This window comes from Morone saxatilis, unplaced genomic scaffold (assembly GCF_004916995.1).
Source record: "Morone saxatilis isolate NCDOM2014 unplaced genomic scaffold, NCSU_SB_2.0 Contig16, whole genome shotgun sequence".
In the NCBI taxonomy this organism is placed as follows: domain Eukaryota; kingdom Metazoa; phylum Chordata; class Actinopteri; family Moronidae; genus Morone; species Morone saxatilis.
The window spans coordinates 8533870-8550391 of NW_023339718.1; the positions used below are offsets into that span (position 1 = coordinate 8533870).

The following is a 16522-nucleotide window of genomic DNA, read 5'->3' on the forward strand; positions in this document are numbered from 1 at the left end:
ACAAGTACAGTCCATTTACCATATGTATTGCAATTCTAACAGTATTAAAGGATTTAAAACATGAGGGTGCAGGTTGTATCTCTGCAGATTCCAAACAGCCAGCAATTGTTTGCTTTGTCAACAGATACGTTTCCCCATCTGCTGGATAAACGCAACCATCCACCTCGTCTAATAGGCAGACTAGAATAGGTGCAGCAAAAATCAAAACATTAATTCAAAGATTGTAAAAAACAAATACAAAAAATAATCACAGTACAAGAGTGAATTGATTTTTTCCCCCATAACTACTGACTCCAGCTCCTATATTCTACATATGCATTTTCAAGTCCAACATTTAATATACACAAGCTGTGTAGAGGATCTATTTTCGAACCCTAGGGCATGCTTAGTTTACCTTTCTTTTTTCAAAATAGGGATTTAAAACTCTTCATATACAGTACCCAGTCCATAGCAGTACATGGAGTAAGCTTGAGAAGTCAAGCTCAATCTTCTCAATCCTCTTTAATGCTTTCTACGTATATATTCTTGGCCCAGGCTTACACTGTGTAGCATTCAATAACATGGAATAAAGTGACAGATCTTCGTGATGCCAGTGCTAATACCCCCCCTCCCTCTCTCCATTCGTACACCGCGGCCACACACACCATCAGACTGCTCCAGATATAAACCATATGTACAAGATTAGAGGCCAAATGAACAGCAGAGAGATGAAGACAACAGGATAACAGTGAGTATACTGTACAGAAATTCACTCTGAACTGTTGCCAATGTCACCTGAAACAATGTAGCATTTAACTTTAACTTTCTGCCAGTGAGACTACAACTTCCATGTTTTATCTCAAATCCATATCAGTTCCAAAAGACACACTGATGATACATTGAGGAGTTCACTAGTGGATGCTGGGGGAATTATTCGGCAAAAACATCAGGTTAATGTTTTTCTGTACTGTAATGTTCATGATTGCTAAAGCTCAGCACAGCATAAATGTGGATGAACCTGACTGTGTGTGAATTGTAATGGCACAGTAAATACTTTGAGACCCCTGAGACAAGCCAAAGCCGTCTCATGTGATCATAGTGTAGGTGGTCTGTGGGAGGCACTCACCCTCACTGCCACCAAAAGTCAGAGACACAATGAGAAATGAATACGAGTCAGAGCGTTTATTTATCCACGAAGGGTGCTACAAGCAACACATTTTTCATCCCTATTAAATTCCCCACAAGGCTCTGACTGCAGCAGCATATCAAGCCTATTAGACATCTGGAGTTCATTATGGTGGGACCAAAATCGCTGGACTTCATGACTCTTTTAATTTATGGTCGCCTGGGTGCTTCTTTTCATATGCATAGAAGAAAAAAAAAAAACACAGTAACAATCAAAGAAGCTGAATTTAAAAGTGTGCTGATCACAGTTGTCATAATGAGCAGAGAGGTCTCAATATGGTGCCACTTTTAAAATTCATCCATAAAAAGGTGATTGAGCTAATCGCTAATGGCTAATAATTACTTTAACTGTAGTAATTGGACAGAAACCATCTGGTATGTGCCATTCTCTAGTTTCACACAAAGGTACAGTAACTGCACAACACAGAATTATAACTTACAATGCAATACAACATAATGGAGTACAGCCTAATGCTCATATTTCTACAGGAATTTCCGTTAATGGCTAAAACATAAATCTAAAATGTCAGTGAGACATGCATTCACGGTGTGTCAGGGTATGAGAATTATTCTTTAGTGTTAACTGCAGATGCCATTTACCAGCTTAACAATTATGATTTATGATCAACAAATGTAGCCATAGTAACCATAACCCCAAAAACGTAGGTGTTGTCCTGTGTAAAACTGGAATATATGCTGACATGTCGGTTTGTGCTGGCATGAATACACTGAGGGGCAGTTATACACGTCGTTCCCTTGACAACAACTTTTGGAATGTTGACATACCGCTCAACCACCTTCGTAAACAGCACCAACTAGTAAAAAGGCCCATCTCTCCTGGCCAACATTTCCCCATAAAACTTGCAGGGCCGAGTGTCCCCATGAGTGCGCCCGGGGGCCTGGAAAGCACAGGGAATCAAAAGTGCCCCAGTTTGCTTTTCCACTCCAGGGGAAAGAAAAACAGGCATGCTGATCAATCACTGGGGATGATGAGAGGCACGCTGCCTGTGTAATGGCCACAATGGACCCCAAGCTTAGCGGCTACAGGTCCACGTGAAAAGACCTCACACTGTCCGGTCACAGAGCTCACTGTGCAGAGAAGAAGAAGAAAAGATCCCTCCACTCTGGCCACAGCCAGCACTGCTCCCTAGACACTAGCTTGGCTTAGCACAGAACCAACCTGCCAAACCAAACAGCCCCACTCATGTCAGACCTGAAATAGTACATCATTCCAAACCATCATCGTCAAGGAAAAGATATGCATGTCTGCATTTAATGCTGGAGGAGAAGGCACTACAGGTGAGGTGCATTCACCTCTGCAAGTCTCCGGTCTTGAAGATTTACTTTACAGTAACTTCAATCTTCAACCAACGGTGCATGCAATGTAAAGTTTTACATTGTAACTCCATTTAAAAAACAAACTAAGTTCTATTCCTGCATGCCAGGTCTTCATTTTTGGTCCAAAACAATGACCACAGCTTTGCACTCCAGTCCACCACAACCTCCAGAATAGAGCAGGACAAAGCTAGCCGCTGGCGTGCTGGCTGGCAGAGTGTGAGGAGAATGGTGGACAGAAATTGTATGGAAAAGAGGATGTATGGATGAATACTTACCCTGCCCTCTCTGGATGAAGAGCTTAGTGACACATGACATACAGCCAAGGCCACTGCACCAAATTTAGCATAAAGAGGAAAAGTTTGGTCTGCAACGGGCCAACACTGAGTGTCACCCTGCAGGAGTTGGCCATCCTACACTAGGAGGGATATATTTATAAAGCAACCACCCTATCCCAGCACAGGATCAGGCAGCCCACGAAGGCAACCCTCAGGAACCTCAAAGCGCAGCAACTACAAACCCAGACATGGAGCCTGGTCCTAATGGCCCAGTGACGGGTCAGAGCAGTTTGGTTTTGGCTCTGTGCATCGCAACAGAGATCCTGTTGTGGTTATTTCTTGATGATATAAACAGATGCTCTGAATCATGACGGTGGCCGGCCAGTTCAGATACAATCTCATGCCCGGGTTCCAGGAATCTAGGATGCCTTTGCTCCTTTTGTCATGGTGGTGAGCTAGTAGATATTAAAGTCCATGAAAACAGTCAGTCACATTGTGGCATAACAAAAAAACCATAGGGTACAAAGCTACAGACCTTACTTAGTGCATCAGTGCCATTTTAGAACCATTAATGGATATAGCTTTAATTACATATTCCTACAGGGGTTTCCAACACATGCCTATAGCAATGCATTTTCTTTGCACGTCTTTCCTCTTGAGAGGATCAGAGGTCAGGGTAAGCCAGTAGGTGGGGACTGTTGCTTCAGCAGGGTGAATGCTTCCTGCAACAAGGACTGGAACCTACACCTTCTGATTAAAGGTCACTTTCCTTATTCAAGACACAACCCTATAGAGCTCTTGATCAAGATATGTATAGATTTCCTGAAAAACATTCATTCACGTTGCCAAATATTATGGGTAATGTAAAGGTCAATGCAGACATCTTTTTCCTAAGGGAAAATGTTTTACAGTCAAGTATAAAAGGTAAAACATATACAAAAGGCCAAAATTCCTCAATAAGTGCATTAAAGTCAAGGGCTTTGAAAGTTATGAAGTGCAGTGTCCATTTTTAAACATGCAATTCTTATCTTTATCATACATGTGTTTTGTGTGGTGCTGCAGGCAGTTTGGGGCTGAGACACAAAGGACATTGCTGTGTTTGTGCAGCATCTGGACTAAGCAGAGTGGTGTGAGGGCTTAAGTACAGTTTGGGAATGTCAGCAGGCTCCCTAGTGTCCACACCGCTCCACCCTGACCCCGTCTCTTCCAGCTCCCATCACACAACGACAGGCCTTGTGACGCGAGGGAAAAAGCAGCACCAGCCTTCCACAGCCTCTGCCATCACAGCCACTATTGTACACAGACTTTTTCTCAGGACATCCAACACCCTGGAAAATGGGGGATCCTGTTGCGCATCCCACTCTCCTCACTCAGGGAGCTAAAACAGGGGTGGAAAAGCCTTTTAGGAGCTTTTCAGAGAGGCTGATCACCTGATACAGCAGCACTCTGCACCTCTCAGGCAGGACAGAGGCCCTTGTCATGGAGGCTCCACATCTTAGCACTCACTGGGCTGCTGTGTTCCTGCCAGCCCAAGCAGTATAATGCACAGTGTGCCCATGGCAGGCCTCTTCCCAGCCATTTCCCCACTGAGCACTCTGAAAGAACTCCACTCACTAATCACACTGCGGTGGGAGGCTCGTCACTACTTTAAAACCAGGGTAGACATCCCTTGGAGGAAGGGTCAGCCAAAACCCAAAACTCTCATCCAATAGGCTGGATGATGGTAAACACTGAGGCTGACAGGCATAGACAGCAGAGCAAGCAATCCAAATCAGCTTTAAGACCATAGAAAGTAAAAAAGGGCGGACAAAGCAGTGATTAAACATCTCAAATTGCAGGCTTCACTAAACATATATTCTCAAAACATATAGCTTGATATTAATTCAGAGACACTGAATGGACAGTTAAAAAAAGCCAAAAAAGGCTAAGTTGACATTGGAGCAGAAGGAGATAGAAAGAATGTAATGTAATGTGTCTCCCAGAGGATACAAGACAATATGGATTCCAACATTAGAAAAATGAGAGAAAGGGGTATATTTAAAAATGGTAAGGAGAATGGGAAAAGGGGCGACTCCATAAATACCACAAACATGTGAGGCCGTCCCGGATGGACAGCTATCACAGCAGCACGTTCATTCCTAAGGGCTCGCTGATGGAGCCCTCGGCCACAACACAGCTTCTAATGTGTTTTTTGGTAGGCCAATACGGAAGTTTGCTCCGCCATGGTTTGCTGGCCGCAGCCTCACTATAACTCTACAGTGGGTTTTTGAATGTGGTTTTGGATTGATGCTCAGCATGAGCATCTGTTTTTAACAGAGCCTAACAATGCCTTCAGTGAGAAAATGTACTATCAGTAAATTAGGCATGAGTACTTGAACTAGTAGACCATTTAGCCAAAAGGACTGGATGTGAAAACAGTTTTTAGCTACATGTAAGCGATGCTCCAGCAATTTAGCATTGCACTTTCATTGGGTTGGGGGTGAGAGACAGATCTGGAAAAAAAAGGTAAACCTTGAAGCAAAAATACTGAATCCTACATTACCCATGATGCAACTGAACTATTATGTTTCTGCCTGGTAAATTATCATGTCTGTCAGACTCAAACCCCAAGTTTGTAACACACAATTCCTGTTGATTTAAAGGGTCAAGCCAAATACAAAATAACCCTGATACCGATATCATCTGACAGAGCCACAGAAGATATTATACTACTGTTTTCACTGGCAGAGGAGTAATCCTGTGACAAGTAAAGGGATCTTCATGTGTACAATCCACTTTAATAGTTCCAACACTCACTATTGGAATTTGAAATGGGTAATTTATAATAACTTTTTCAGCCAAGATGATCCGCTGCACAAAAAAAGCTAATTCAACTCCAAGGGTAAAGGATTTGACACTAGACGTCTTTATTATCTCCAGTTCAGTCTACTGTCTGCCTGAGGCATCCAAATAAACATCACATATCACACTCATGTCAGTTTAATAGAACTGAACAGCGAGCCAGTCAGAGAGCTGATTCATGTCTGCACACACAGACAAACTGCACACCCTCCCTGCCCTAAAACAACTTAGAAGGAGACAACATGCCATGTGGTTTTGCAGTCGCATCAAATTAGTTATTAGGAGGGACTCTGGTCTTGCATTCCTAAAGACTCTATTTTGCTGGGACCAGATTTCATGGCAGCCAAGACATAACAGAAGCATTTTATTTCTATAGACTGGTCAAAAAGTAATGACAGGATCCTCAAAAGAGCTCTTTGGACTCCGGTTACATCATCTTTATCCCAGTGCGAAAAAAGATCAAAACTACTGAGACTGGACAAAACTTCAGACTGGACACCGCTGTGAGTGACAGTACATCTGAATCCCATTTAACAAGTAAACAACACAAAGAATCCCAAACGCTTAGAGAAAATGTTAAAAAAAGGACCTTCTCAGCCAGCGGCCTCTTAGAAGGAACGCTTGAATGTTTTGAAGTTCAAACCTCTGCATATTTATCTAACTTTATGTAAGGTCCAGAGTTATAAAAATGGCCATTACAAAAGGTCTTGTATGTTTTTTCCTGTTCCGTCATCTCACATGTTCTATCTTCAGTGGGACCCATGCTTGAGACTAAGCATGTAGGCATAGCTGAAATAGCTCATGATGAACTTTCCCACAACATTTTCTGTCTTTAACTCACTGAAGTCTTTCCAGACGCCTGAGTCCCCCGTCTTGGTTTTGTTGCTGGAATGGTAAATTCGCACAGCATAGTTTAGCTGCAGTCTGCATGATAACCCCAAGTCTGTATTTTACCACTTCCCATATTTTACTGCTTACTGAGACTAATGAGTCTCCATTCAGACAACTAAAGGTTAAGGCCATTGTTATGACGGAAAGTAATCATTTTTGTCTGTGGCGCAGGCTCTGAATGAAACAGCTCCAGACTCTTGTACAGCTTAATGTCAGATATTTTGAAAGACTGACCTTTGAAGTTTATACACTCCCTGCTATAAAATGTCAAAGCCTCTCTGTATCCTGCCTTTACATACAGTACACTGGAGTCCACAAACCTTTTGTAGGGCATCTTCTGTGGCATCAGAGTAACAATTCAAGAGGAAAGGCTAGGAATTCAAATATGTTTTTCTTTCAGACTGGGAAAGTGTAGTCAAAATAAATACATCACACAGCCAAGACGACAAAAACCTCCAGCTGTACTGACCAAGTGAACTTCAGCAACAGATAAATAACTTTGTGATGACACATAACATTTATTTAAACATTAGCATGTATTTGTCCAGTATATTGTACTACCCATAACCCTGAAAACCCTGATCTAAAGTATTAAGTGGCAAACTTAGCAGAGAAAGTACAGGAACCCAATAAACTCATTTTTCTAGTTTCTGGTTGGAGAAAACCATAATTTCATGCTTACTGAAAACCAACTGTCTCCATCTAATTAAAAGACATGTTATGGCTGGAACTCAGCTGCTTTTCTTTTGCAGGGTGGACAGTTATTAACTTAACAAATGGTTGACGATGAAAGCTGGAAGAATGAATAGAGTTGTTTAAAGAAAAGACAGAAACCAACCTGTGACAGTGGTCTGGACAGCCTGTGACTCTTCTCCTCTGGGGACCATGAGCGCAGCTGGATACTGTAACAAAGGCAACAGAGTCAATGATAAATATGATTTTGGGGTTGGAACAACGGACACGTGTCAAACCTCTGAAATGTTTTATTAAATTGTTTATGTGGTATAGCAGTTATTCCATCAATATCTCTGGAAATATTAGGCTATTGTGGATCATTTTGCAATATTTGTATGACTTTTGCATCAATCAGGTATTTGCTGGACATTCATGTCCTGTTATTTAATCTATTAATTGATTTTCCAAATCAAATTCGAAACATACATACATACATACGTATATGTGTGTATATATATATATATACATATGTATATATGTATGTAAATGTATGTGTGTGGTGTTAATCTGCTTATATACCTATAAATCATCCAGGTATTTTCACATTATATTCCTTGGGTTATTTCAATTACCCTTATCATATATATATATATATTCTAGTCCTGCAGGTTTCCCATGACGACAATTAAAAATTGATGCAACAATAAACTTTATTTTGAAAAACCAATGTCGTTTAAATGGAAATCCTAAAATTACATGTGTATTCAAATTGAACAGTATCTACTAAGAAGAAGAATATTATATACTAAAACATAGATTTATTATGATTAAGTTGGAAAAATCTATAAATATGATGACACTAGGAATTATAATTAGAGATGGAAATCAAATATGTGCAAGGCAGAAAGCTTAATCGGTCCAGACGAGGGAGAACATTTTAGTTTAAACTGTGACCTATTAAAAAGGTTGTCCAGGAGAGTCAACAAATGCTCAGAGAAAGCGCGGTGAACGTTCCACATTCTGCCCTTTGTTAAAGTGAATGCAAACGGTGGAATGTGATATCCTGTGCATATCCTTTGTTACTACAGTACAATCCCATGGCTCCACTTTCTGTCTGTTGTTCCCGTACCTATTGACTCTGGGCCGTTTGTGGAGTCAAGAGAGCACTTGTTGCAACCTTTTGTCCAGATATAAGCCTATTTAAGCAGTGAATGGATGGGTTTCTGAAAAAGGCTGTCCATCTGAAATGTCGAGCTCTAAAATGTCCCAAGACTTTCTCTTAGACCAGCTCATGCTGAAAGAATTTCTTTTTAATCTTATCTTTCAGGCTGATTGTCCAAACTGTAATTTACAAGTAACAAGAGCTTATGTGTGTGACTTCAGACATTATAATCCTTTGCTTTCGTTACAACATTTGTTAGCACATTAACAACAAAGGAGGAGACAAGCTGGCAGAGGGTTCAGTATCTGTCTAACAACTCCAAATGCTGCAAACAAGCTAATTTAAGTTCCACTAATGCATTCATATTTTCATGGAATACATTGCAGCCAATTAGGGTGACTGATTTCAATCAGATTTGCATGCATGAAAATTTGAATACAGGTCAAGTGAGCTACCCCTTGTTGGTGGTCGGTGTCAGCATCTCTCTCTTCCCATCAGGGCTGGCAGGAAGATCTGGTGAATAAGGTCCAGGGGACAGCGACGCAGGGCTGGAGATGGTGTACTCTCTGTAGTTCTGATTCTCATCTCGACTCACTATTACTGCCTCCTACAAAAAAAGTTATTGCATTAGTATCTGTTGAGGGTAACTTGATCTTTATGAGTGCATTTTTGACATACAAGTAGTGAAAGGCTTAATTGAGAAGCAGAATGGGCACCTGTGAGAATGTCAGCACAAGAATGTACACAGAAGTAAATGTTGTGTCGTCAAACAGGTCTACAGATTTTGTATTCATTATCATCATGTGTTGTAGGTGGTGGTTTGGGATCTCAGTAAAACACAGGAACAAGTACTAAATCACTACAATATCTTGTATTGCTTCCATCTCGAAGCAGTGAAATGAGCAGATATGTAATAAACAGATGTGTGACGCATGTATTAGTAGAAATGAAGCAGCATACACAAATAAAACAGGCACTCGTGAGCAATGTCTTGAATCAAAAACATATTTTCGTCCAGTAATCAATACAAACTGTAGACAGATTGAAGCTCCTGTGGAGCTGCAGCACTGACCTGGAAGCGTCCGGTGAGCTGCTCAGGGGTGCTGATGCCGTTGGTCTGTCCAGGGCTGGGAGGTTCAGGTCTTGAACACAGGAAACCACAGAGATCAATTGCCTGCCAACACTGATGATGTCTGACAACCCAAAGTTTCATTCTCCATCTATGTAACATATAGGGTGAAGTCTGATCCTATCACTGCTGAATTAAAAAAAAAAAAACCAAGGCAGTAAGAAAGTTCATGTTAAATAAATCAGTAAGGTATTTAAACTGGGAACCCTAACCCTATGCAATATGTTTAAGAACGTGCAAGGAAAATGCTGAGTGAAGAAAAAATAATAAATTTTTTAAGGGTCATAAGTCTGACTGAACTTCATTTTTGGACGGCCCTTTTGCTAATGTCCTGGCGAACATCCATTGGTATGTTCCCATGAATCTTAGAGATTACTGCAAAAGACGAGTACTGCGGACTCTGTCCCCTTTTTGAAAATATTCTCCCAATGGATCTCGTCTTTCCAACAAGTCACTTTTGTTTTACTTTCTTAAATAGAAAACACATTCTGTAAGCAATTCCATCATTGAACTTGGAGGGAAAAATATGGGCCGTATAAGCGCCAATGCAAACACAGAGTGCCCCCTTGGCTGCAGGGCCAGAGGCTGACTGGCTTTTGGTTGAGCCCGGGGTAATGAGGCACACAGGAAGGCCTGGATGCCTGTGGTAAATCATCCAGAAACACACCTCTCGTGGCTTGGGATCCACATACTTGCGTATGAGAGAGATGGCAAGAAGACGAAAACTGATACAGCAGTGGTAAGACATTTGTTCCCGTAGGAGAGATATTAATGTGGCAGACCTGAAAAATGCATTGCTTTGAATTAGGAACGTGCTCACCTTCAGATATAAACGTTCTACCATGTACATCAGAAGTCGTGGTCTTAAAGGCAATGAGACGTATTTTAGGTCAGTGGCCAAATCAGTATGTAGGGTGTAATCGATGACTTCTGGTTAACCGTCTCCTTTACAGAAGAAGAATTTGCTTTTAGTAAAAATGCTATCTGTGACTTTATACTACAGGGATGTGAAACTGGTATTAATCAGCACTTGAAACGCTTTGCTGATACTAGCTGTTTACAGCTGTCATCGAGAGGACCTGGAGTTAACCTGCCTGAGGCAGATTCTTCAAATGTTTGCACTGAAAGAATACCTCTCCATTCTGAGAACTTTAATATTAAAAAGAACGCAACATTGACCATTACAAGAGGAGGTACATACTCTGTGTCAAGCTGCGACCAGTATTTAGGATGAGGCAAGACACCACTTGCTTGCTTAGAACTTGGTATCATTTGATACTAGCGGTTGTGTGATAACAAGAGTTTCAGTAATGATAGCGAAGTGAATGAAGTGATACCTTTTTTCCATACTTTACTTTTAGAAAGAGGATCACATTTTTCAAAGTTCCCGTTTTACATTTGTCAAAATAAGCAAAGTCTCAAATGTTCAGTGCTGTCCAAACACAAGCAGACACACAAGAAAAGAAATTGACAAAACTAGACCAGAAATTCAATTACAACTGTGGGTACCTCAGTACTCTATGCTACTACACATTTTGATCATTTGTTGTTGTTGTTATTTGTGATTTTGGGCAATATATATATAAAAAAAAACCTCCTATTGAGGTTTGATACCAAGTCCTGCTGCTTCAAAGATCAAGCCAGGATTCATTTATTTTTTTCACTTGCCTGGTTGGGCAAGAGGCTCAGAAACTATACTTGCCCAAAGTCAATTGTTACTTGCCCCTCTACAAACAGTTATACAAATCAAATAACAGCCAAGACCCTCTTAGCTGGTTCTTTCAGCTCTTGTTATGGCCCTCCAGTTACGTTCTTTGAAAAACAACCCTATTTTATCCGCCTTGCTCTCAAACTTGCTGCAAACTGTGCAATACATTGTTGAAGTTTCACCCACATCCTCTACCACCCGACTTAACTCCTGTTTCCAAGAGAATTGAAATGCTTGCTTTTGCTTCAGCTCATAAACCTTGTCTTTATCACTGTTACTTTCTTGTGAGTGCCTGACGGGTACTGTGCCCATGTGCAACTCTCAACAGAGATGTGAAGGAAGTGAGATGGAACACTCCTCAGCTTCTTCCATCATCAGCTCTAGCACAAGTTGCTAGATTTATTAGTCCAACATGGCATTTTACTTGCCACAGGCAAGCGAGCGATCCTTATTGCTGAGCCCTGCAAGCGGGTTCATAAGGTATTTGTCATTGTAGCAACAGCACTTTTAAAGTATAACAGCATCTCAGTATCACAGAGGAAACTCTATTTTACAGTTTAGCTGTGTGGTAAAGTTATACCTATGAGTTGTTCTGATGACTAACTCCATTAGACAGAGAGAATGATAATGCTTTAGCCGACTAAAAAGCTTTAAGGGTCACTGACAAAACTGTGATGGTGTGGTTGCTTTGTCAAGTAAAAATAACCCCAGTTAGTAAAGTCAACAATTAATCACTGCCTCTGTATACAGTAGATACGCCCAAAAGAAAACATTATTTTCTTCTGTTCAGATGAGCCGATTCCAGCTTCTTCCAGTAGGCACCACCTTCGGTGTGATGACAGCCAGTACCCACATCACTGCTGGTTTGATGAGAGTAAACTGCTAGCCAGATGTTGAGCTGGAAAAAGGGAGCACTCTCAACTGAGCAAAGACAAATTTAACACTACAGTTTTATGCTACTCAATTACAAACTCCTTGAGAGCTTGTCTGATGTAGGTGATATGCTTGATGAGGACAGGAGCAAGTGAGGTACTTGATGCTGAAACCGACTGACAGTTAGCAGAGTGGGATTAAAGACATGGCAGAACTACATAGTGGCATTGTCCTGGGCAAGCAAGGAGTAATGGTGTTGTTTCTGGCTTGGAGGGAGACATTAGGTCAGCAGGGAAAAATTCACTCACATGGACATAGGACATCCAAGGAGGAAGTATGTGAAAGCGCATGTGCACGAGAGTGTGAGATTGTGTCTGTGTGCAAAATGAGAGTCTAAGAAAGAGGAACGAGGGGCAACAGTGGCAAGAAATTAGAAATACCAGCCAAGAGCAGTCCTGGCTCAAAGGAAAACCTTTTTAGTAGCCAACTCCCTGTCATTCAAACAAGGTCTTGTCAAATTTCAAAACAGGGTTTATTAAAAAGAATCAGGGAAAGGAACTGTGTAGTTTCTCATACATGCTGGCATTTCCCCTGATAACAATCACTTGTTTTGTTTGCACAGTGTTTGAATGATAAAGTTAAAAACAGTGTAAAGAAGGATGGAAGCTGGGGCAATTGTGGTCTTGGCCCAAACACAGAACATTAGTGACATTTAAGATATTCATATGGGGAACTATGCTGCAGAAAGCTGCAGAGGACTGTATTGCATGTATTTTCTGTTTATAAATCCAACATATACATATGTACAACATTAAAATACAAGTTACAGGAATATTGCGTGCCAGCGTACCTCTCCACCACTAGCTGCAGCTGGGTCTTGGAGTTCTTGATCTTGTTTTGGGCCTCCACATTCAGCATGTCGCCCGTGTTTTCACCGTTGATCTCCAAAATTATGTCACCCGGTTGCAGTGCTGCTTGCTCTGCCTTGCTGCCCCCGTTGACCTGTTGGATTGAAGAATGAGCTCCAGTTATGTCGGACTGGCCCCAGGTCCTGCTCTGAACATGATACTTTATGGATGCATCTGGCAAGCATAGACAGCTCTGTATCTTATGGCAGTGTGGACAACATGTCAGTGGCTGAGATTCAGCATCAACAAATGAGATAATGTGAAAAGGTGTTGAGGAGTTGCTTCACACGTTTGCTACACTCTTCATCCAACTGTCTCTCTCTACAACTCATAACAGGGTAAATACCAACAGATGCAGAGTTTCACACACATGGAATAAGGCAGTGCTGGTCAACAGCGGACAGATTCATGACACCCTCGGGAAGAAGTCATTAGTGTGACACTACTTGATGGTTTGACTGGGCCTGACCTTTGCAACCAGCCTCACCGCATGTCAAAGCCAATGCTATAGCACCACATCAGGGGGAATTCCACACTAATGGGCCAAAACATAAAGTCTTAGCCACCACTTTCAGCTTGGTTCCTGTGTTCCAGGCATACACACCCAAACACACAGGCAAAAAGGCAAAATGTGGAGGTTGATGCTGCAACCGCTTAAACTTTAGAGAGAAGTATGACATTTGCCACAAACAGTGCTTGCCTCACAATTAAAAACAGAGAGAGGCAATAAAACCAGAAATGCCAAACAAAATAAATAAAGAGCCAATCAGAGTGGATGAAAGTCTCATTCTTAAATCTCTGAAGGAAAATGGATGCAATAGAAGAATGCCAGTCAACAGGCCGTTTGTCAGTTTAGCCAAGCAAGAGGGCAGAGGTGCCATGTCTGTGGGCCCACTCGAGAGGTAATCAAGCGTTGCTGTGGTGACCCACAACAGTGCGTGCCTTTTCTGATCAGGACACGCCTGGTTTCACATAAACTAAGAGCAGCTGGGGGTTCTTTTCCAGGGCCTGTGCCCGACTGAATCAGGGCTAAGCTATCTTTCAGGCCAACAGGAATAAAAGAGGGCATCCATGTCATCTCTGTGCCAAGTGCCAACCACTTCAGATGGTGCAACCCTACGGCTGCTAACTGCTGGGGGGGGCGAGAGAACCGGGCTATGCACACCAATGTCAGTGATGAAGTTTTTCCCTCTGCAGGAATTCCTGTCACTTGAGAGAACCCGTTTGATATTTGAGACAAGCAAACATGCTGTTGTTTATTGGATAGCAGTAACAAAATCAGACTTAAGCCCATTATTCATGAGAAGACCTGTTTTTCTAGCATAAGTTGTCGAGAGGGGGCAAATAATAAATGCTTTTGAAGTCTGGTACCCTGCCATGGTTTTGCCATAATTTATCCTTTATGGTCTGAGGAGTAGGAGACTACTGGGGAAGTCTCACTGGAAAGAATCCAGGCTGAGGTGGTGATGTAGGACCAGGATGTGCAGTGGGCAGAACTGGGTGTCTCTGGCATGCAGACGTTAGTCTGAGTTTCCTGGTGGTGTTTACTGGGCACTGTCTGCTTACAGTGGTAATATTTCCGCTTTTTCTATTCCTCCTTTCCTTTTTTTTAGCAGTGACTGGGAAAATGTGGTCAGTAAAAACAACAGTCACGTGCATCAAAACAAATTTACTGGTGCCCGTGGTAAAGCATGCACGTTAGCAGAGAAACATAAACCCACACTTCACTATGGGATCAGGAACCCCTCACCTCCCACCTCAACTTCCACTGTAACTGTAATCAGTGGTTTCCTTCTAACGTAATCTACTTCCATTCTATTCTAACGGCTTGTGTAGTCAAGGAAATAGGTACGAAGCAGCCCGCGAACACAAACAAAGACAAGAAAAGAGACGTAGTGAGGAGGAAGTTTGCATAACATGCCATTACAGGCTGAGCTTTTACAAAAACAGAGGATATGGTTTGATAAGGTGTGATGGGGTTTATCAACATGGCGGCTGTTACAAAGTACCTTTGATACAGTGATGGCCTTCTTGAAGTCCCTTCCTCCAAATATTCTGAAGCCCCATGGTGAAGGGCCGATAAGGTTGACAGTCAGCGCCATTGAGTGATCAGGTCAGCACACACTCTTGTCAAAACCCTGAAAAAAGAAAAACAGGACATAAACATATGCATAGCTGATTGTGTTCAGAGACATGTGTTTCTGCTGGCCGGGCTTAATATTTGATCAACAGGTGAAGACAGTGAACATTTGCATAAGGGGCCTTTCATCTCCAGCAACACCTCACTTCCACTGGCAGAAGTCCCTTTGACATGGATTGTATAACCACATCAAACAGGAATGGGAAGAATCTTAAACCAAAGACACATGACTAACATTGCTAAAGTGCCTGCAAAGCCAAAGAGTTTCATTAAACCCGAATGCTCTTTCAAGACAAGTAAAACAAATGCAAACAAAAAGTCGTGCAAGCAGAGTGTACAAGGAGCTAAACATTTCGCTGTGTTTCAATGTGACCATTGTGTTTAATGTATAGGTCTACAGTATACAGTGCTGCTGTATGAAATATGACATGTAGTATGGTAGCCCTCTAAGACATGTTTAAAAGAATGGGCTGTATAAATAAACGTGTCTAACAGTTCAGCTATTTGGTAAATACATCGTCAGTGGATATTCTATATTTGTATGGTTAGGGTTTGCACGAAAATGTACCGATTTTTTTCCCCCTCAAAGTCTGTTGAGAATTTGTGAATCTAAAACTGTAAATATAGTGTTTAAAATCAAATCATTAGAGATGTCAATGTATAGTGAAAGCATGTGATGAGTTTTGATGGTTCTATTCTATTTTTTCTGGAACCGCATTAAAGCAATATTAAGAAGAACCAATCATATTGTAACATCATCCACTTTTTCCCAAATGGGACAAATCTTCACTTAAATAATATTTTGGGGTTGACAGTTAGCACTCACTATCATGTTATATGTAAGCCTTTACACAGCTACATGACAGGATAGACAAGTAACAGATCCCCCAGATGTAGATCTTTAATTACTGGTGACAACTGAGCTTTCAAAATATTACACGTTGCAAAATTATAATTGGTGATGACAGTGTAGCGTGCGCTACTGTCTCTGGCATGCTGATGTTCTCCAGCGGTCCAAAACTTTCTGCATGAGATCATCCTTGTAGACAAAAACGAGGATCCATCCATCCATGCTAAACGCAACATTCTCTCTGTTGACCTGGCGTGGATTGTTGGCTATTCAGCTTCATGTCGATTGGCTCGAGCTGCTTTATGACAACCAACAAGTCACTCAAATTCTCTGTCAAATTCTCTTTAAGTTATCAGTGTAACCAATGTTGACACTGCATAGAAAGGATGATATGCTTTATCAGCAAGGTGCTAAAGGTTGGGTTACAAAACATGACACGATAGATAACAGATAAACTTAAATTAGTATTTACACACACACACATCTTCAAAATCAGAACAGAATACACTTCAAAGCGTTAATAGTTATGATCATATTCTTCTCAACTTGAAGATGAACTTGTGATTCA

The 16522-nt window shown here is 41.5% G+C and overlaps 1 protein-coding gene across 2 annotated transcripts in view; it reads right to left on the reverse strand.

The window, feature by feature from the left end:
- pdlim2 (PDZ and LIM domain 2 (mystique)) overlaps positions 1 to 16522 on the reverse strand; it is a 35987-nt gene that overhangs the window by 12330 nt on the left and 7135 nt on the right. For both annotated transcript variants that reach the window (XM_035658643.1, XM_035658642.1), the window contains exons 2-6: positions 14974 to 15102; positions 12907 to 13058; positions 9419 to 9488; positions 8802 to 8953; positions 7348 to 7411 (exon numbers count right to left, since the gene is read on the reverse strand). In XM_035658643.1, the coding sequence (XP_035514536.1) occupies positions 7348 to 7411; positions 8802 to 8953; positions 9419 to 9488; positions 12907 to 13058; positions 14974 to 15066 (531 nt within the window). In that variant the 5' untranslated portion in view covers positions 15067 to 15102. The remainder of the gene's footprint in view (positions 1 to 7347; positions 7412 to 8801; positions 8954 to 9418; positions 9489 to 12906; positions 13059 to 14973; positions 15103 to 16522) is intronic.